The sequence below is a fragment of the Anabas testudineus genome, chromosome 18, assembly GCF_900324465.2.
Source record: "Anabas testudineus chromosome 18, fAnaTes1.2, whole genome shotgun sequence".
NCBI lineage: Eukaryota > Metazoa > Chordata > Actinopteri > Anabantiformes > Anabantidae > Anabas > Anabas testudineus.
In genome coordinates this window covers 29,920,648-29,942,470 of record NC_046627.1, presented here as the reverse complement: position 1 = coordinate 29,942,470, position 21,823 = coordinate 29,920,648, and the positions used below count along the sequence as shown (strand labels likewise).

Here is a 21,823-nt window from a genome sequence, read left to right as displayed (position 1 = left end):
GTTTCTTACTATTATCTTCAAATCTGCTCAGTCTAAAATTTGAGACGAATCGGTGCTCTGTGAAAATACATTCTCAAAGGGCAACTTAAAGGACAACCTTTGTTAAACATTCATATAAGGTGACATATAAGAGCAGAGGGAGAAGCACTCGGGTATATTACATCCTGTGCCAACAATGTGATCAGGGAGACAAATAGGAAAGAAAAAGAAGATAACCTATTTTCATATTTAAAATTATACAAAGCTGGGGAATATTGGAAAGAATATTTTTATTCTGGAGAATGCTGTAACCAATATTGAGTATAACTATAACATCACAGAAAACTGCTGCCATCAGGGAAGAGACTGAATGTCTTCTGGACACAGCAGAGGGAAGAACAGCTTCATCCACCAGGGTGTCAGGAGCCTCAACTCTCACCCCCCCTGCACCATTCACCGCCAAACCATTTTTAAAACCTTTATCTGTGTTTATTTGTATCTTGATTTATCCCACCCCCGGGGGAAAGAGTAGCGTAATTTTAATTCTGTATATGTGCTGATCACGTGGAAGAATTGACAATAAAGATGACTTTGACGTGACTTTGAAATAGGAAAATTATAAGACCATCTGGCGCGCTGAAGATGGGTGGGAATATATTTGGATTGATTGTCATAGGAGCCAATAAATTGTCAGAATGAGGATAACAGAAAACTCTGTCCAATAGGATCCCGCCTGTGTGGAGGGGCTTTACCTGGCCAATAGGAGTGCTTTGTACCACGGCGGTCCATCCCACGTCCGTGGAATCATCCTTTGTGGTTTTCTGTTGGGCGCCATTTTGATTAAAGTGCTGTGAGAGGGGTGAGCGGGCAATAGTTTGTTAGATATTTTCTGAGTTTTAACAAATTTATACTTAATTGGACTGACGTACGACAAAGACTAAGACATTTGGATAAATCTAAAATGGCAACGGGAGCAAATGCAACTCCTTTAGGGAAGTTGCACCCCAGTATTGGTGCTAAACGAGGATTTGATGCCGGGCCTGGTGCGGGGAACGGGTTGATGCCAACACCGGGACAGTCCACATCCTTTCCCTCATTACAAGGCTTCCAGCCTCCCATGTCAAACGCATCTTTTCCACCACCACATCAGTTCAATCCAGGGGCAGGTTTTGCGACCCAGTCTCAACCCCAACCAGCTGTAGGGGGCGGAATAGGTAAGACGGGTAAGCTAACTAAACGCCCGCTAGCTTAAGGTTACATGCACTCGATGCGGCATGAGTTAACGCTATCCAGCTAACGTGGCTCAAGCTAAAGGCCCTACATAAAGCCTTGGCCTTGCACGAAATGGAGACGACCATGGTAGTGTTAGTTGAAGTTAGTGAGCACTACTTCATGCTTCAGTTTACTTTAAAAGCTATACATTTTTAGTGTTGACATTTGCAAATATCACGTTGCAGTAATTATGTTTAAATTAGTGTAACCTTTAAGCTAGGCTAGGTACAAGTTGCATCAGAAATGTTAGCACGGCGCCTGTTATATTTGGTTACTGACAGTTCTATTAAATCCTGGAAGGTTGTCCTAAGTGATGAATACTTTACCCTGGAGGTGGCATATTTCCTCTACTGAGAAGTAACGTCGTGTAGAATGGCGTTGGAGTTCATCATGTAGCGTAACACAACGAAGCTGCCTCAAACAACGCATTATGTTAATTTGATACAAATTTCTCTCGGTAGATTTCGGTCAGAAGAAATCAAGAAAGAAGAGTCGCTGGAGCAGCGAGACGCCTGATCAGAAGACAGTCATACCGGGTATGCCCACTGTCATCCCCCCTGGATTGACCCGGGATCAGGAGAGAGCCTATATAGGTAAATGTTTAATAATTACATTTTATTATAAAAAATGAATGTTATATATGCAGCTGTGTTTTATGGTATGTCTCACCACTCACATCTGTTTAAGCTTTCAGTTTTCTTATGTGGTGCCAGTAGTAATGATACACTTATGCACTGTTTGCTAATTTCCCAACAGTTAGAGCTGTCAGTATGTACCCATAAGGTGCATTATTTACTTAAACGTTTAATAACATTTCCTCTTTATTATACAGTAACATTACTGTATGACTCAAAATGGGAAATGTCTAATCTTGCTCCAACTATTAAGACAAAGCAATTATTTCTTATGAGCTATGATTATAACTTGCTGATGCATAGTGTTAATTAAGCTACTTTCTCTGTAATGGAGAGAGTGTTTCTGTGGTTTTACAGTTTGCATACCATGGGACACCCATTAGCAAGAGATATATGATTAAACACCACTGCTTGCTGATATCTGTCCAGAGCTGCAGATCACTGCTCACTGTCTTGCCTGATTTTCTACACATCATCAATATTGTTCCTGTGCATGAAGACGTTACTCATAATGTCCTAACATGCTAAAGTATGCTTCTCTTTATATTGGTCCTAGTGTGAACAATGCTGCTTCAATGGCAAATAAGTCCAACGTATGTAAAATTTTCAATCAGTTTGGTTAAACGTTCATTCCAAATTGGGTAACATTTGATCATTGTTTTTATGCACTTTATTTGGCTTTTTCTTCTTTATTTTTATTTTTTGTTGCCTTTCAGCAGCAGTGTAGCACCAAATACGGTCTTCACAGGCCCTCAGTGGGGTTTTCTGAAGCTGATAAGTCCTTTTGTCAGTAACTGACATTGTTATTGTTAGTGTGAATGTTGTCCACTCATTGATAATGGTTGTACTTCCTTGGTATGTAAACATTCATTTGTACCCACCTTCTGTTGTCACACTTATCGTTTCCTTTACTCATTCAGTAGATCCCCCTAAAACAATCCAAGGAAAGCGTTTTAAGATGAAATTGTTGTGAACCACAATTCACAGGTCCTGTATTCATTTTTACAATTCAGAATAACCATTTCAGTGACCAGTGAATTTCTATGTTTGGGGGGCAATTCATTACAACTTTCATATTGTGCATGGGATGACTGATATATTTTTGCCATTGCCTTTTAAATGTAAGAATTGTTTGTCACTGCAACCCCTCAGTGTTAGATCTGTGGAGTGCAAAGAGTGACTGTGATCACCTGCTTTGTTATTCAAACTTGCAAAACAAATAGTCCAGTCGGATATTTTTGTAGACCTGCTGTGTCCCTAAAATGCCAAAGCCTTTAAACAGTGTGTTACAGAATGTGAAACTCTGTCTTTATGTAAGAAAATCTAGCTTAGCTTTCAAATAGAGGTATGGCAGGCATTTTTAGGAATCATGGTCTAGTCATTTACAGACATGTATCCATGTTTAATCATTGTCTAAAATGCTTAGTAACGTTTATGCTGATATCGGTGACCTTTAAAGCATATTCACTCAGGGTAATGTATGTTTTCAGAAATGAGTAAGTTGCTTCCATGATTTAGATTTGACAGGTGTTCATTTAATCTCTTTTATTTAACTGACTCACCATTTGTTTTTACCTCAGTAATGATTGAGACCGTGCTCTAATTTGCAGAGCGTTGTCTCTCTGATGTTGTTGTGGTAACCACATTTCTCTCCATCCTTGTTTTTCTTTCCTAACCTGAATTCTTCCAGTCCAACTGCAGATTGAAGACCTGACTCGTAAACTGCGTACAGGAGACCTGGGAATCCCTGTTAACCCTGAGGACAGGTCGGAAAAAGATTAAACCCACAAACAGTAACATTTTCTCTACCTTCTTGACTTTTTTGGAGACTAATGTTGATTTTCAGTATGTCTGTGGTTGTTAGCATAAATCTCAAATTGCATAGTAGTTTTTAGATGTAGACTTTATTTAGCTGTCTCCTAACTGAAGGGCAGTGCTTGTCTTATGAAGATTTGAGGCTGCTTTTTATTCACCAGTAAATGTATGTAAGTGTATTCACCAGTACGTGTATTTACCAGTAGCTTTAGTATATGATTTCAGATGTATGCTTAGATTGGCTGGTATTTGTGTAAGAGAGAAATCTTTAGGGTCTGTATCAATAATTTTTGTCAAATTCAAATAGGTAAAATTGGACATGGTGACTAATTAGAAACTTTACACTGGAGTGTACAAATATCCTTCCCATATAAGGATTTGTTTTTGTCATTATGGCTTTAATATGAACAGTTAGCCTAGCCCAGTGCGAAATTTTATAAAATTATATATTTGCCAAATGTATACTGTATATGATAATATTATGATAGTGGAAGTGGAAAAGATTTTAAATCTAAATAGAGGAGAATGTTTTAATAAATTAAAACAGCAAAGAGTGCAAAGAGACAGGCAGGTTATATATATTATATACAGTGCAAGTTGAGTTTAGATGTATTTCAGATGTATTCCTCGTTTTACTCAACAGTTAATTTGAGTTATTGCTTCAATTAAGCCTTTTAGTATTTCTGCATCTTGATTTCACCCACTGCTTGTTTGTCTCTGATGTAGAGTGCTGTGTGACTGATTACATATATGACGCATAATGCCTAAAGATTTTTCTCTGAAACAGGTTTGGGTCAGTACACCCACTACATAACTGCTTTAACGCTGATATTATGGCTGGGTGATAGGGCCAAAGAAATTATTACATTATATCTTTTCATATTGGTCAACATTACAAACATGTATTTAGACATTTAATATTATTTACTGAAAAATCACCTCCAGGGTACATACTACCAATATACTACCACTGAATTAGGTTCCTAGGCTATGTATCTAAGATACTGAAATAACAACTGGAACCTATATAGTGTGCACAGCTTTAAAAAAAAAAAAAAAGTGTTGGCGCCTCTGTCCTCATAAACAACAAGTTACTCACAGAATTAAAGCTACGGTATGCAAGCTAGTTAGTGCCACCAGGACACCATGTCACCATCAGAAGTTCCCACTATGCTGCGCTTGGAGTCTGGCTTTAACCTTGTGTACATACTGGGCACATTCTCTCCTGCGTTAGAAGTGCTTTGTTTACAAAGAGAACAGAAGTAGAATTACTGCTGAAAACTGCACAACAATAGTTACGATATCGTTCCGCTTTTATTATGAAAAAACTGTTAAAAAACATAATCAATCTTCCAATATTACTACAACACTTATACTTCAAGCTTAGGATTACAATACATGGCCAACATTTTGTGTGCGTTTGTGTTTGAGCACTCTGTTCATGAAACATTTCTCTTTTTTACTGTACAAAATATTTTACACACATAGCCTTGAAAAAAAATACACAAGAACAGGTAACACATTTCTACTTTAAAGCAAATCAGGCTAAAAATGTATTTACTAGCTGATAGCTATTTAGTATACTGCCTCCTGCTACCAAAATACAGAGTTGAGCATATTTTATCAGTGTCTGAACCCACAAGACTCACCGGTGTGTCCAAATTTCATATAAACATTTTTTCTTGAACTTTCACTCACCTGTGCAGCAGAATGCTGACTGTTAGAGCCCAAGAATTACACATCAGTTGATCATTGTTACCAGGCAGTAAGAAAGCTAGTCTCTGTCACCCAGCCCTAATTAATATTTAGGATTTTGTTAGCTGTAATGCAGAAATATTTTAGGTGAATTGGCTCTTTTTAGGAATATTTGTGGGAATATAGATAAAGGCAATGCCAACTCATAGGCATCATCTGACTAAATAAGTATTGAATACTTTATTTTATTTTATTTTATTTATTTTTTTTAGGGGGGGTTGGTTTTTGTTTTGTTTTTACCAGTAATGGCTAAGCTCGTGACATGTAGCTTACATCATAATGTCTTTATAATATTTGTCCTAACAAATGATTTTTCACTGGTAATCTCTGGTTTTCCTATAATGTTGCTTCCAACATTTCCGCTCAGGGGATGGGGGGTGGGGGCACGTTCCAGTTTTCCCTGTTGACTATTGATGTCTGGAAGAACACAGCCAGACTTTTGTGTCCTGGAAAACAGTGGCCATCTTATGACAATGTTGCCATTAGGATGTGTTCCTGCAGGAAGTGGCTTGCTCCCAGCAGTGTGTGAAGTTAACCCTTCTTAGCTAGAGTCCCTGTCTGTACACTGCATAGGATTTCCCATCATAATCGGACATTTCCACAGCAACCAAAAAGCTGATTGCAAAGCTGAAAATCATTCCCTAAAACTAATGTGACAAAACAATGGGGGGTGTTTCAGGTTGTCACCGTTGGAAGTTTGAAGCATAAAAGGAAAAAACTATATTTCTCACTCTTCACATCACATGGACACAAATGTGGCTCTCTGATGGGAGGGCATAGGAAAAGGTGGATCTCTAATCTTAATTCCTTTTCTCTAACCCAAATTACCCCACGTCAACCTAACCCTTTTTCAAGCACAGAGTCTCCTTAATGCAGCAACGCAGGTTTTCAGCATCCAAGGGGAGGTACGGACCTCTACCGCCACGTCAACACCAAGCAACTCTCAAAGCCAGCGTTTCTTTTTAGGATTGCACATTTTGCTTTGGTTTCTTTTTCTTACCTCCAACTTTCCTTTCTTGTAGGCCAACAATCCTGTATACAGGTTTAGCTATGGCCATGTATTTTTTTATTATTTTTTTTTTAACTGTGGTTGATGCCCCTCCAGTGTATTGGGTTAACTAACCCTGGGTTAACTACTACTATACAGCTTTGGTTGCTCCCTTTTACCATGAATTTTAAGGGTTCTAGCCTTTGAAATGTCAGTGCAGAGTTCCTACATAATTTTCTTTTTGTGTTTGCACTAGTAATGAGTCACACTCAGAGAATTCTCTAAGTGCATCCACTTTTCCAAATTTTTTTAAATGCAACATAACCTCTTAGACATGTCAGAACTCATTAAGTCCAAATTCTTGCAGAAGATTTTAAATTCCTCAAGTCTTAGTTAGCTGTAGGGAGCCTATGTAATTGTAACTGGCAGAGCTCCAATTCGAGGAAGGTATTGATGATTTCTTTCTTGTCTTTTGTCTGCCAATTTCAGGTCTCCCTCTCCAGAGCCCATTTATAACAGTGAGGGCAAGAGGTTAAACACTCGCGAGTACCGCACACGGAAGAAGATTGAGGAGGAGCGCCACTCCCTCATTACTGAGATGGTTGGACTGAACCCCGACTTCAAGCCTCCTGCAGACTATAAGTATGGTTTATTTTTTGGCTTGCACTAAAAAAAAAAAAAAAAAAAATACAGTGACATTTTTATTTACCAGATAAACTTCTGGTTCAGCTTGTGGCTTCAAGGAGACTAAACAGGTTGTCAATTTCTTCCTAGTAAATCCACATATTGTATTCTTTTCTGTTTCTTGCAGACCTCCAGCCACCAGAGTCAATGACAAAGTTATGATCCCTCAAGATGAATACCCTGAAATCAACTTTGTCGGCCTGCTGATCGGCCCACGGTATACTGCCCTTACCTGTTGCATTTTGCATTGACTTTAAGTATAGCTAGGTTCTCACTTCTTTTCCCGTCTTTGATCAGTGGTAATACATTGAAGAACATCGAGAAGGAGTGCTGTGCTAAGATCATGATCCGTGGTAAAGGTTCTGTGAAGGAGGGAAAGGTAGGCCGAAAAGATGGACAGATGCTCCCAGGGGAAGATGAACCTCTGCATGCCCTGGTCACTGCCAACACAATGGAGAATGTTAAGAAAGCTGTGGAGCAGGTAAAATTACCTCTTGGCTCTTCTCACAAGCAGCTATGTCTGGTGATTTCTGATATCATTCTATTGCTCTGAGCATTCACTGCACATTTGAATGTCCATTATGTACAGTATGGTAATGGTAAGCACTTTGGGTCCACAGATTCGCAACATCTTGAAACAAGGTATTGAGACACCTGAGGATCAGAATGACCTACGAAAGATGCAGCTAAGGGAGCTGGCCAGACTCAATGGCACACTGAGGGAAGATGACAACAGGTCAGTGAAACAAGTACTGTATTTTGAGTGGTTTACTGTTGACCACTGTATGGCCACCAGAAAATACAGGTTCAGACATGAGGGTTCATTGTAGTTAATTTAAACTACAGAGCACTAGTAAAGACTGTTTGTCTTTGTAGGATTCTCCGTCCTTGGCAGAACTCTGAGCCACGCAGCATCACTAACACCACCCTCTGTACCAAGTGTGGTGGAGCAGGCCACATCTCTTCTGACTGCAAGTACACCAGGTGACAGCAGCTAAACAAGTCACAGGATTTTAGCAGAGAGAATTATTACTGTAGTTTATGTGGGTGATAACAGAGTTTTGTGTTTTGTTGGCGTAGCACATTCACTACCCACAGACCAACAGGTAGCGAGCCTCCTCAGTCGGCCCAAGACAAGGCTAGAATGGACAAGGAGTACCTCTCCCTCATGGCTGAGCTGGGGGAGGCACCAGTGCCCACATCTGGTGGCGGACACTCAAGTACCCAGGGAGGAGCACCTCGGGCCTCAGGTCCCAACAATAACCAACCACCACCGGTTAGTTGGTGACACATGATTCTTTAATTGTAGAACAGGTGTGTAGAAAAGTTTCTCCACGATTGATGACTGTTTGTGTGCAGCAGAACCGCCCTCCTTGGATGAGCTCTGGCCCAACTGAGAACAGGAACTTCCATGGCATGCATGGAGGCCCTAGTGGCCATGGAGGTCCCCACAACTTCCCCCCTCCTATGCCCAGTATGGGAGGCCCTCCAATGCCCCCAAATCCCAACGGCCTGCCTCCTCCCTGGATGCAGCCGCCCCCTCCACCCATGGGCCAGGGTCCAGGGCCTCATGGACACCCCATGGGTAAGAGCTGATGTTTTGCTTTATGTTTTCAGATTTTAAAGAGCTGACCGAAACTGGAAAATAATTTGAAGTGGTAATAATTGCAGGAGCTCTCAAAGAAGGCCTTTGACTTTTTGTTTCCTTGTAGGTTTGCTGCCTCCTCCAATGGGTATGATGCCGCCTCCACCCCCTCCCCCCAGCAACCAACCGCCTCCTCCCCCCTCTGGTCCTCTACCACCATGGCAACAACAAGCTCCACCTCCCCCTCCAACGAGCAGCATGGCAACCAGTACACCGCTGCCATGGCAACAGAGTAAGAACTCACACAAACTATATACAAAACCATTGATTCATTGACTAATCAACTGTCAGCAGACATGCAAGGAGCCACATTGTACCCTAGTGATTTGTTAGTGTGTGAAGTCAAACTGACTTTCCCATAATGAACCACCCCCTTAGATACCACCACTACCTCCAGCCCTGGCACCGGAACCCTGCCTCCATGGCAGCAGCCCCAGCAGCCTGCAGTGTCTGGAGCCCAGCCCCCACCACCTATGGGTACCCCATCTATGGTGCCACCTCCCCCTGGTGTCCAGCCACCGTTGCCCCCTGGTGCCCCTCCACCTCCACCTCCACCACCTCCAGGCACAACCGGCATGATGTATGCCCCACCACCGCCTCCACCACCCATGGACCCTTCCAACTTTGTCACCATGATGGGGATGGGGGTACCAGGCATGCCGCCTTTTGGCATGCCTCCTGCCCCCCCGCCTCCTCCACCCCAGAATTAATCCTGCCACAGAAGATTCGTCCTCACACGAGAGTTTGAGTGCTGCAGCACATTATTGACCAGATACCCAATAGACTGATGTTAAATACAGAGAGTCTGTGCTCACAGAAAAATATAACCAGTGCTTTATTTTTATTGATTCTTGATATTGTGAAAACATCTCTGAAACACTGAGAGGCTGTGTTAGTTCAATTTGTAAGGTTGTGTAATTTAATGAGTTACGTTCCTGTTTTTAAAGTTTGTATTAACACAAAGCTTCTTGTGTGCATACAAACATTGTTGCCCTTGGGCACGTGTCCTGCAGTGCTACAATAGTTTCTGTCATGTTATTTGTTATCTAAATAAACAGCTCCAATAGCCACAAGTTTAATTTGTGCTGAACAATCTTAATTGCATCAGATGTTTAAGTCAGACCTGAACACTTAACTTTGATGACATATAACATATTGAAGTTGCATGATTCATTTTTAACATCTGGTTAAAGTAACACATTTCTACTTCGTTTCCCCCTGTCGGTTGAATAAGATTAATATTTTTGTAATAATGATATGTGAAGTGTATCTTAGTTCTGTCAGAGAACCTTTTTTGTAGTATTGTGTCAGATTGTTTTCCAGAAATGTTGGGGTTTTAATTTTTTTTTTCTTTTTTGGTTCGGTTGTGATTGTGTTGAGTTTGAATAGGTGGATGTGGTGCTGCAATCTGCAAGCTTCTGGCCCTGCACTACTTGAATGCTGAGAATTTGATATATTCTTGTTTTTGCTTCTCTCTGCTTTAAGGTGTAAAGTGCACCGTTTGTGTTGCTTCTGCAGGGACGAAGTGACACATTTGTGTCTCAGCTTATTGGAGAAGAAAAATATTAGTTTTACTGTTCCTGGAGTCAGTCTGTTGTGTTATGGCCTGAATGGATAGCTGTTGAAATCTTGCTTGGTTTTGCATTAAACTGATTAATTTCACCTTTTTGTGTCTTGGTTCAGGCTGATTTCTCTTTTTGTGTATGCCAGACCCTCTGTAGGCCGAATGCTTGCCAAGAGTGCTTCCCCCATGGCCCCCCCACTGAAACGTGTTACATAACAGGCTTTTGTCAAGGTTGTCTGCCGCCTCCTAAACTCCAGGAAGTCTGCGTTTGAAGAAGCTGTGTACAGTTGATCTGGATTGAAATGACGAGTGATGCTGAACCACAGGGCAGAAACATTTAACTCCCTATTTACTGGAATTTAATGAAAGCGCAACTATGTTGTAATCACTTCCTGTAGAAACAAATAGTCAGTGGGGTCACATTGAAACACATCTGTGTTTGCTTCTTCCTGTGCTGCAAATAAAGCATTGCAGAAAACTGTGAAAGAGTATCTTGAATGTAACTGTTTAAACGGAGTGAGTTTGAACAGGTGGCATATGAAGGTTTCTATGTGGTTTAAGGATGAGTTCGTCTCTTCATCAGAAATAACGTTTATTAGCTTGCTTTTTCCCCATAATCTACTTGTTGATCTTGTCCCATTTAGTGGAATCAGAAATGCTAAATGTTCTGTTAGCATTTGAGATCACACAGACTGTATTTCTACTATAGCTTCTGTACTTTGAGCATATCTGAAGAATGCAGCGTCGTGGGACTGCGACCGGAAGTAGGATGTTTACTTACAAATAAAAGCCTGTCAGTTATCTGTAAGTTATTTGGATAAAAAAGGTATATTGTGATTTGGATTTAAAATCGGCTATATTTGAAATGTAGTAGCTAACGTTTTTACAGTAAACCATAAATCCACTTTTTACGATGATAATAGAAATAAGTTATGAGGCATATGACGCACTTACTAATGGTGTCCGAGGCCTGCTAGCTGGCGCAAATTCGTGTTTTATTTTGAAAGAGTTACATGCCGGAACATGCCGTTGACATCGAGCACATCTCATATAAATATCATCCGTCCGTCAGGCTGAGCTGCTGTGGAGAGTCGGTGGAGGGGAAGACAGGCTGCCGGGTGAAACTGCACGTCACTTTCAGATCATACTAAACAGGAAGCGTCAGTAAAGATGGCCAAGCCGCTGACAGACCAGGAGAGGAAGAAGCAGATCTCCGTGAGGGGGCTGGCCGGGGTGGAAAACGTTGCAGACCTGAAAACTAATTTCAACCGGCACCTCCACTTCACCTTGGTGAAGGATCGAAATGTGGCTACCAAACGAGACTACTACTTTGCCCTGGCCAACACAGTCCGAGACCACCTGGTGGGCCGCTGGATCCGGACGCAGCAGCATTACTATGAGAAAGACCCCAAAGTAAGCAGCGGTCTGATGCCGCAGTCCTGCACGTACACACAGCTGATCGGGGCAGGGGAGGGGAGGAGAGGGGGATGCAGGGCTTTCTGCAGCACAGCTGATGGGCATGTTTTACTGCTCTGCTCTTCGCATCCATTTATAGAAATGTTCCGGTTGCTTTGTGTCGACGACGCGGGCTCGTTATGAAACAGATTGTGAGCGCTTCTCTGCAGGAATCCGGTCCAGACTCGGCTGATTTCGCTTCTGCTCAGTTCGTACATAATCGGCTAAGTGACCTTGACGTGGTCCAAGCTGCGCCATTGAGGACTCATCGCGTCCCCGGTGCTGGAGACGAGCACAGACCACAGGTGTCTCTGTGAGGCCGTTAGGAGGCCCCGTCGGATGTTGACTGATGCGTCACGTAGCAGCGCGTCGTGGCCTTTTTAATATTCACCATCACACACACACACACTGGTAGTAGGCACGTTAAGATACAGTTGTCTTTTATTACACAGGATCATATATTCAGGTAACATCCTCAGTCCAGCACATCCTGCGCTTCCTGGTCTTCGTGCAGAATCGCAAGTGAACTGTGTAATAAATGAATGACAGCTCTGCACAGTCTGCGGTCTCACACACAGCGTTAATGTGCTGCTGTTTTTATACATCCAACACAAAAGCTAAGGTGAAAGTACGCGTTGAAACATGTCTGGGGATATTTGTGATTATTAATATGCATCAAACGCGTCCTGTGTCACGTGTTCACTGGGTCCTGATCCTTCATTAACACTCAGCCCACTGGAGTTTATTAAAGTCTCCTACACCTGTCCCGCCGGCCCACATACCAACACCATATGTACTGTAGATAAATCCGCAGCTCGAAATAGTTCCCAGCACATGCACTGTTTCCATCAGTTTGAGAAACTACTGAGCCCTTAAAACAACAATTTTACACAGGAATCTGCACAAAGCTTAACATTAAACTGACAGACGTCAGATTCACAGCGGCGTCTTTTGGCAGACTTGGAATTTGAAGTATTTTGCTGTGTGTGTGTTTACTTTATACTGTGACACATCAGTAGCTTAATAATTACACCACACACAGCTATTGAATGTAGCCACTGTTCAAATCTATTATGCAACAGAACCTTTGGAAAAGAAGCACAGCCCCTGATCTCCTATTTTTCCTGAGAGCCTGTAACTTTAGCACATACTGCTTTTCCATGTCTGCTTCCTGATCTCAGATGTCACATGTTGGGAGGTCAGAGGGGGTTGGCTACATGTCAGCCTGGACACACACAACACACGGCCATCACACCATACATGAATTTTGGAGTGTTTATTCCTTCCTCTCACTCAGCTGTGAGGAGACGTCGTGCTGTGTGGCTGCGTGCTTTCTTGTGTTTGCTTTCCTCTCTGTGTGAAGTGGGAGAGATCGTGTTGGAGGAGCTGCCAGTAATAGCTCTGCTGTTGTCCTCGGCATCAGCTGTTGTTTTCTGCCTGAGATAATGTTGCAGGGTCACTAGGGACGCCACATTGACACACGTCTTATCCTTTAGCAACCCTTTGATAATTAGTGCTTCCTGAGGTTTTTACTCTGCTGTCAGTCTGTGATCATCCTGTCAAACTGTGGATATCTAAAGAACAGTAATGGAAGTAGAAGTAGTAAGAGGTAATATTAAGTAGTACTTAGTCCTGAGCAGCATTATATCAGGTGAAAGTCGACTGAAAGCCTCAAAGTGTTCCTGTGTTTTCCTGCAGCGTGTCTACTACCTCTCCCTGGAGTTCTACATGGGCCGGACTCTGCAGAACACAATGGTTAACCTTGCCTTGGAGAACGCCTGCGATGAAGCCACATACCAGGTGAGTCAAAGGATCATGGGAAAAGACGTGTCTTAAAACGGTTCCACAGAGCTTCTAGCACACTGCAGTCAAGATCATTGTTTTCTGTAGCAGTAAGATTTCCGCTGACTGAAACCAAGCGTACAAAGAGAACTAAAGAGTTCTGTTGAAGTCTGTGGGCAAAAATACTGGTGGGCCTTCTTTAATGGAATAATCAATGTGTACACAGCTACATTTAGTTAGGAACACTGGTTGGTTTGCTTTGACACTGCACATTTTATAAATCCTAAACCACCACAAACACAGTGTGACGTGTAAAAATAGTCCAATAATTATTTTACAAAGCAGGAAGACTGAACTGTTATGACATCAGTTGTGTACAGAGGTGTTCTACAGGTATTTGTGAATGTGTATTATGTTACTTTAAGGTCGCTACTGAGGATTCTACTTTAAACCACTGTTTATCCGGAGTACTTTAACCTCATCATTAGCTGTTTATGTTTTGGATTAATAACTTGATTCAGCAAATTCAATCAAATATAGGGGAGTAAAACATATAAACACTTACCTCCAAACTGCAGCGGAATAGAAGATTCATTAAATGACAATACGTGAAAATGTAAGTACCTGACTGTAACACAGACTTTATGGAGGAATCAAGAATGTATAACCCTGATGACACCATCAGGGGAGTTGAAAGGTGTCGTCCACAGTCGGTGGAGTGTTTTACTCACAAGACCTGTGGCTCAGGCATTAAGAAAAGACCACCACTGGCCTGATATCTTCATAGTTAAGTCAAAATGTCAAGCTTTAGGGGGAAAGGCATGATGCACATGCATTTAGCTTGAGCTTGTGCTTGTGATTCTCAGCTGGGTCTGGACATGGAGGAGCTGCAGGACATCGAGGAAGACGCCGGTCTAGGCAACGGAGGGCTGGGTCGTCTGGCTGGTGAGCTCTTGTTTCCTCCCGTTTGGCTGCTGGCAAACAGTGATGCTTTTTCTCCCCTCCCTGCCCCCTCCTCACTTCTCTCTGTGTTGCCTTAGCTTGTTTCCTAGACTCCATGGCCTCTCTGGGTCTGGCTGCTTATGGATACGGTATCCGCTATGAGTTTGGCATCTTCAATCAGAAAATTGTCAACGGCTGGCAGGTATTGTTAGTGATGTGTCTGCAAAGCCCCTAGTTAGTTGATAACCCGACACATTAACACTATTGTTAAATGTTTACAAGCAAGGTTCTATAACATTGTGTAGTGTTAGAGTTGGAGTCAAAGAAAATACCAGAGTGACCCGTTTTCTCAGGTGGAGGAAGCTGATGACTGGCTACGTTACGGTAACCCCTGGGAGAAGGCTCGCCCCGAGTACATGCGCCCTGTTCATTTCTATGGACGAGTGGAGCACACAGCTGAAGGAGTGAAGTGGGTCGACACACAGGTTAGTAAAGACCAACCTAAGCAGAACTGGACTATTAGCTGTTCAACGTGTTCAGCTTTGAGTGTTTGCTCTTAATAAATAAATATCCACTGCTTTAAATATGTGTGTTTTTGATTGGATCTAGGTGGTGCTGGCTCTTCCCTATGACACCCCCGTCCCTGGATACAGAAACAACATTGTCAACACCATGAGACTGTGGTCTGCTAAGGCTCCCTGTGACTTTAACCTCAAAGACTGTGAGTGTTGTTAATAATCACCACGCACGTCCACACCATTCTGGGACTCAACCACAGTTAACTGTTGTCCCACAGTTAATGTTGGTGGCTACATCCAAGCTGTGCTGGATCGAAACCTGGCTGAGAACATCTCCAGAGTTCTCTACCCCAATGACAATGTGAGTGGCTTTGTAATATCAACTCTTCATATCTTCAGTACTAATCCGATGGCACAGAAGTAGCTCTGGTACAAACTGATTCGCATGTCACAGCTGTTTTAATAATGACGTGATGGGAAATTTCCTTCTTTGTCTTTGTTCTTTAGTTCTTCGAAGGGAAAGAGCTGCGCCTCAAGCAGGAGTACTTTGTCGTAGCTGCAACTCTTCAAGACATCGTTCGTCGATTCAAAGCCTCCAAGTTTGGCTCCACAGAGTTTGTGCGGATGGACCTCTCTACACTGCCAAACAAGGTAAGAGATCCATCATCACATAATATCAAATCATCCTCAGCTGTATGTTAGATATTGGAACATTAGATTTAGTTGAAATTGTCTCAAAACTAGTGATGATCAACGAGCACTGTTCAACGAGTTGCTAGTTCAGATTACCTATTTACATGAAAACATTTCTTTACAACCAGTGAGGTGAGAATGTGTGACTCTAATATAATAAAATCCTAATGTTTGGTCTTCAGGTGGCCATTCAGCTGAATGACACTCACCCTGCTTTAGCCATTCCTGAACTGATGAGGATCCTGGTGGACCTTGAGAAACTCACTTGGGAGAAGGTAAATGACCTCAGTGTGCTGCCAACAAAGTGCCTGTCTGACAGATTGTCTAAGAGCATCAGACCCACTGTCCACATGTGTGAGACTTTGACACACTGTCACATTGTTGGACTCTAACCTGCTAAAAAGTCAAACTGTTGCATTTTGATTAGATTGTTCTGTGGTCACGTGTTCCTGAATCGTTCTGCACTGCATTAACAATGAAACGGCAGCAGCCGCAACAGAGTGACGCGTCAGGCAGAGTTTAGGTCAGCTACTGTGCCAGGATGTGAGCAAGCAATCATTGAAAACAGCTGAACAGTATGGTTCACACGTTTATATGAGGCAAGATTCAAAATCTCTTTCTGAAAAAGAACTCGGATTTACTGTATTTCTCAAAAGAAGGTACGTATTTTAATGTCATGTTTGTATGACATGTCAGGTGTTTCTAACCCGCCCCCCTGTGGCTCTGTCCTCTCTGTGTGCAGGCCTGGGACATCGTGGTTCGTACCTGTGCCTACACCAACCACACAGTCCTGCCCGAAGCTCTGGAGCGCTGGCCCGTCGACCTCTTCCAGAATCTGCTGCCTCGACACCTGGAGATCATCTATGAGATCAACAGGAGGCACCTGGAGGTTACTGACTTTCTGCACTTGGTGTTTTAAGGATTTTAGGTGTTTAGCTGACTGACTCTGTGTGCAACTGAATCGATCAATTTGAAATGACTGCACTCTCGGCATACTTGGGCTTTAGAGGGTTTGCTCTCTGTTCAATCTTTGGACATATACATTTCCATAGAGAATGGGGGCTCATTGGTTTACATAGATGTATCTTTTCTTTGCTCCACCCAGCGCATCAGCAAGCTTTATCCTGGAGACACTGACCGTATGCGTCGAATGTCACTGATCGAGGAAGGGGATGTCAAGAAAATCAACATGGCTCACCTGTGTATTGTGGGATCTCATGCTGTCAATGGAGTGGCCCGTATCCACTCTGAAATAATCAAAAACACTGTGTAAACGAACAGCTCCCTCATGTCTTCATAATACATATGAACATAATCATTAAGCCTCCAAATCAGTTTGTGATTGTGGCTCCTCTCCTCCAGATTCAAGGATTTCTATGATGTTGATCCTCAGAAGTTCCAGAATAAGACCAACGGCATCACACCCAGGCGCTGGCTGGTCATGTGCAACCCTGGCCTTGCTGAGGTCATCGCCGAGGTCAGTTTGTCCTTGTCTTCATATAGACTGAGACATATATAGCTCTGATGTAAAAGGAGTTATTTTGGGCAGCCAGAGCTCTGGAAGTCTAAGTCCACTTCATTGTCAGCATAGATAATGTTAGTGTAGCAGCCAGAGTATGTTCTCCAACTGCCAGCCTAACAACTTCAAATGACATCATCTGGAGGAGTTTTCAGCTAAGAGCAGAAAGAGGTTTTGATACATGGCAGAGAGAAGCATAATACTGTTCATATACATGTGCTCCTAGAACTAGCTGTATAGCAAGGCAGCTCTTTTTTCAGGCATTGGTGGAGACCAAAACAGAGCTGCAAGAGAGTGAATGTTGGACGTAAATTCATCAGATTGACAAAAACATCACTCCAACTGAATGCTAATGTTGCTGTGTTTCTACTGCATGAGTCAAGAGACAACTGCTGTGACTTTATAAGGTTAAAGTATGCGAGTGTTATGTTTGCAGCTTGTGGCTGTGCCTCTGAGCGAACAAAAAAAAGTCAGTGAATACAGTTTAATGAGCAGAGCTGAAGTTTCCACTTTGCAGAACCACAGGGTTTTGATGTGACACCTCGACAAGTAGCCTGGAGGAACCAGGAATCAAACCGCTAACCCTGGGGTTCGTCTCACATGTTTTTCTTGTAGAGGATTGGTGAGGACTTTGTCCGTGACCTGGACCAGCTGAAGAAGCTTGAAGAGTTTTTGAATGACGAAGCCTTTATTCGGGATGTTGCCAAAATCAAACAAGTGAGAAGTTAAAATGCATAAAAGAATTTGAAGGCTTATTCTGTCTTTTTCCTGCTTTGTAAACACCCCGTTCTGCTTGATGTCACAATGAAGGAGAATAAGCTGAAGTTTGCAGCTCATCTCGAGGAGCACTACAAGGTAAAGATCAACCCCAACTCCATGTTCGACGTCCAGGTGAAGAGGATCCACGAGTACAAGAGACAGCTGCTCAACTGCCTGCACATCATCACCCTGTACAACCGTGAGTACTTATTCTTTTACTGACAGCCTCTTCTTTTCAGAGAACAAATCTGGATTCTGAGTTAAGTTAAACTCTTTTTTCTTTGAAAGGCATCAAGAAAGAGCCGAGCAAGTCATGGGTCCCCAGGACAATCATGATTGGAGGAAAGGTGAGCAGCATGCTGTGCAAACTCTGGACAGGAGGCTTGGATGCTGATCTATAGATGTTTCATGACATTAATATAGCAAGTAGTAAAAGCAAGTAGCCAAACTTAGCACGAGGAGCAGTTAGCTTGGTTCTGTCCAAAGTTAAGGGGGAATTATTGTCATGGTCCTGTGTACTTTCAGGCTGCTCCAGGTTACCACACTGCAAAGATGATCATCAAGCTGATCACATCAATTGGAGACATTGTCAATAATGACCCTGTGGTAGGAGATCGCCTGAAGGTCATCTTCCTGGAGAACTATCGTGTCACTCTGGCTGAGAAGGGTAATGATACTGTTAAACTTATTCAGAAGACGTTCATCTATATTTTAAACCACCATCACCTAAATATATATTTTCAGACTGAGTCTGAATGCTGATAGCCAGGTCAGATTAGTGATTAATCAGTGGGATCTACTGCACATGTGTCATTCCTCCGGATCCCTCTCTCTGTTTTCTCTGTGCAGTTGTCCCTGCAGCTGACCTGTCGGAGCAGATCTCCACAGCAGGCACTGAGGCTTCAGGCACTGGAAACATGAAGTTCATGCTGAATGGTGCCCTCACCATTGGCACCATGGATGGAGCCAACGTGGAGATGGCAGAGGAAGCTGGAGAGGAGAACCTCTTCATCTTCGGCATGAGGGTGGACGATGTGGAGGCTATGGACAAGAAGGGGTGAGCTTCATAACGGTGTAAAACATCCTGAAATAATGGATGAATAATGGAATAATGGAGTGTAATAATGGAAACATCATTACTCACAGTAACATAGTACAGCAGAGTCATTAAGTCAGTGAACTGATTCAGTAAAGTTAGTTATACAGTTATGAGACAAGTGCTCAGTGTCATCAAAATAAAAGCAGCTTACTGTAGAAGTCAAGCTCGCTGCGAGGTGAAGTAAACCACTTTATAGCTGCATAAATAAACAAAATATAAGATGCTTAAAATGATATTTGTCACTCTGTAACAAATAGTCTCTACAGCTATTATTCAAAGTATTTAAAGCAAAACGATATAATTATTAAAAATATGTTGAGAGTTTTTATCTTAAATACCATAGACACAGTACGCTATGTTATTGTCATCTGTTTAATTCAATTTAATACAGTTCAATTCAATTTGATTTATTTTAGTTGGTGAGCTCTTTCAGCTATTGTAGAAGCTATGTTAGCAACATAGTAACTACAGTAACCGTTTTGTAAATGTCTTTTGTTCTTAGCTATGATGCTGTGTCATACTACAACAAAATCCCTGAGCTAAAGCAGGCAATAGACCAAATTTCAGGAGGCTTCTTCAGCCCCAGCCAGCCGGACCTCTTCAAAGACCTTGTCAAGATGCTGATGCACCACGACAGGTTGGAGTTCACTCATACTAAGCACTTTTATCTTCACAGTAATTTAGTGTTATCACTGGACCTGCTGCAATTGAGACTTTGACTTCTTCAACTATGTGACGTTAAGCAAGTCGGTCAGTAAATGCGGCAGTTACGTGTTGTATGTGTGGATCACGCCCACGGATCACATTATTGTAGCAATGAGTTAACCAAAGCTTGTTCATTTAAACTGCATATCTGTGTTACAGGTTCAAGGTGTTTGCAGACTACGAAGACTACATCAAATGCCAAGAGAAAGTCAGCCAGCTCTATAAGGTCAGTACGGCAGCAAGACACAGTCAGGGGGCCTAAGGTTACAGTGACTCGATCAAGTACCAGCATTTTGATGATCCAAACACACAAACACAGCGGAAAGTGCCAAGAATGGCTATTAACTAAAGATTGGACTATTCTGAAGTGGCCTTCTATGAGCCATGACCTGAATCCATATGAAACATGTATGGAAAGAGCTGAAACATGAAACATGCAGTCTGGAAAAATATTTCAGTTCAAGGGTCCCAGCTTTTGTGTCTATGTCGTCAGTATCATCTGTACAATCTCTATTTGATTACAGTATTTCTTTTTGTCAGTTTAAAGTGATTTCAGAGAAAACTGTGGGTAACAACACATTGTCTGTATGTGACTGTGCCCTGAATCAACAGAACCCCAAAGAGTGGACCAGGAAGGTGATCCATAACATAGCCGGCTCTGGTAAATTCTCCAGTGACCGCACCATTTCCCAGTATGCCAGGGAGATCTGGGGAATGGAGCCCAGTCTGGAGAAGATCGCTGCCCCCGATGATCCCCGCTAAACCACAACGTGTCCTCTCCACTGTAGCTTACCATGTGGTCCATCCATGAGAGATCAACTCTGTAGCTTTTACTCTGTGTACTGTAGTAGGATTATTTATTGACATTATTAATCCCTGTATAACCTCTGTTACTTCCAGTTCATCTTGCTGTAACATGTATTGAAATAGGCTGATTCAGAATCAGATTTATTTTTTTCACTCGGTGCTCCAGCAATGCATATTGTCACTGTTTGAAAACCTCCAACTGTCTCCACGTTAGCCTTTCTGCAGCTAAGAAACAGGATTTAACCATGGAATCATGGCTTTCTTCAGTTTGAGGGGCAACACTGGCGATATACTTTATGTGCTCATAGTTTAAAATCTCTGACTCTTGACTTTTTTGTGCATTTAACCAGTTTTATGCAACAGTTTTCACAAAACAGTGATATACAGTATAACCCAAATTCTAACTACACTGCCCTTCAACATCTGAGCCCTAATGTCTACTAGAACCTCAGATAAAAAGGCAGTAAACCTCAGCTCTGTTTTTGGTTCCAATCTGTGTCTTCCATGGACGAGCTCAGGGAGACGCAGTGGTTCATGTACACCAGAGCCTCAAGGCAGCACAGTGTCTCCAAATTCACATTCATATTAATACTTCATATGAAAACACTCCAACTGCACTGTCAGTGTTTTATGGTGTTTGCTGAATGTATCCATTTATGTGTGTATTATCAGTGATGATCAGGGGAGGCCTGCGTGTGTTGGCCCATCAGTTTACCTGTGATCTCCTCAGCATGTTTGTCTATATGTCATCCTGCTTCCTAAAGGTGTCCTGTGTTAGAACAAAACAAAGCGTTTGCTGCTTATAGCCAACATGACGGAATCTGTCTTTGGAAGGTCTTTTCTGTGCTATAACTGCCTCATGAAACAGCAGATCCAAGACTGTGGATATCAGCTTGACTGAAAACACTGTGTGAGCGTAAAGTCTGCTTCAGCTACTCTATCGGACTGCCTGACTGCTGTGGTTCTGCAGCAAGAAGTGAACCTGAGCATTTCTACTTTTTCTTTTTAAGTCAATAAAATAAAAGGTACATTGACACCTCAGACGTCTCTGTTCACTTTTGCACAACATACTAACACCACCATTACTACTTTGGCACATACATATCAGTTTATGTGTCATGGGGATGGTGTACACTGCTGTGAAAAGGTATTTGCCCCCTTCCTCATTGGTGTGTATTTATAGTGATGTCAAAGAGTAATTGCCAGT

General features: G+C 42.3%; 2 protein-coding genes across 5 annotated transcripts; both read left to right on the top strand.

Annotated features, from left to right (window-relative positions):
- The first annotated feature begins 813 nt into the window (after nt 1-813).
- sf1 (splicing factor 1) lies at nt 814-10,435 on the top strand. Of its 4 annotated transcripts, none has more exons than XM_026352725.1 (12): nt 814-1,193; nt 1,713-1,844; nt 3,577-3,652; nt 6,934-7,086; nt 7,256-7,345; nt 7,426-7,609; nt 7,749-7,864; nt 8,005-8,112; nt 8,209-8,404; nt 8,488-8,713; nt 8,841-9,005; nt 9,152-10,435. In XM_026352725.1, the coding sequence occupies exons 1-12, from the start codon at nt 941-943 to the stop codon at nt 9,481-9,483; spliced, it is 2,031 nt and encodes a 676-aa protein (XP_026208510.1). In that variant the 5' UTR covers nt 814-940; the 3' UTR covers nt 9,484-10,435. The 4 variants fall into 4 exon arrangements, with proteins under 4 accessions (XP_026208510.1, XP_026208508.1, XP_026208511.1 ...); XM_026352723.1 differs by having other exon boundaries at nt 941-1,202; XM_026352726.1 differs by having other exon boundaries at nt 941-1,193; nt 8,491-8,713; nt 9,152-9,483.
- A 1,072-nt stretch (nt 10,436-11,507) lies between these two features.
- On the top strand, nt 11,508-21,652 carry LOC113157511 (glycogen phosphorylase, muscle form). The gene is made up of 20 exons (XM_026353058.1): nt 11,508-11,750; nt 13,491-13,592; nt 14,441-14,519; nt 14,615-14,718; nt 14,870-15,001; nt 15,126-15,237; nt 15,313-15,395; nt 15,542-15,685; nt 15,910-16,002; nt 16,470-16,616; nt 16,833-16,996; nt 17,090-17,204; nt 17,862-17,963; nt 18,057-18,204; nt 18,294-18,352; nt 18,531-18,672; nt 18,855-19,062; nt 19,607-19,741; nt 19,969-20,035; nt 20,422-21,652. The coding sequence occupies exons 1-20, from the start codon at nt 11,508-11,510 to the stop codon at nt 20,569-20,571; spliced, it is 2,529 nt and encodes an 842-aa protein (XP_026208843.1). The 3' UTR covers nt 20,572-21,652.
- The last annotated feature ends 171 nt before the right edge of the window (nt 21,653-21,823 follow it).

Coding starts and splice junctions, on each gene's coding strand:
- LOC113157511 (XM_026353058.1), top strand. CDS start 11,508: ATGGCCAAGCCGCTGACAGACCAGGAGAGGAAGAAGCAGATCTCCGTG. Junction 15,002..15,125: donor TGAAGTGGGTCGACACACAG/GTTAGTAAAGAC, acceptor GATTGGATCTAG/GTGGTGCTGGCTCTTCCCTA. Junction 19,742..19,968: donor ATGCTGATGCACCACGACAG/GTTGGAGTTCAC, acceptor TCTGTGTTACAG/GTTCAAGGTGTTTGCAGACT.
- sf1 (XM_026352723.1), top strand. CDS start 941: ATGGCAACGGGAGCAAATGCAACTCCTTTAGGGAAGTTGCACCCCAGT. Junction 8,714..8,840: donor GCCTCATGGACACCCCATGG/GTAAGAGCTGAT, acceptor GTTTCCTTGTAG/GTTTGCTGCCTCCTCCAATG. Junction 9,006..9,151: donor ACCGCTGCCATGGCAACAGA/GTAAGAACTCAC, acceptor CCACCCCCTTAG/ATACCACCACTACCTCCAGC.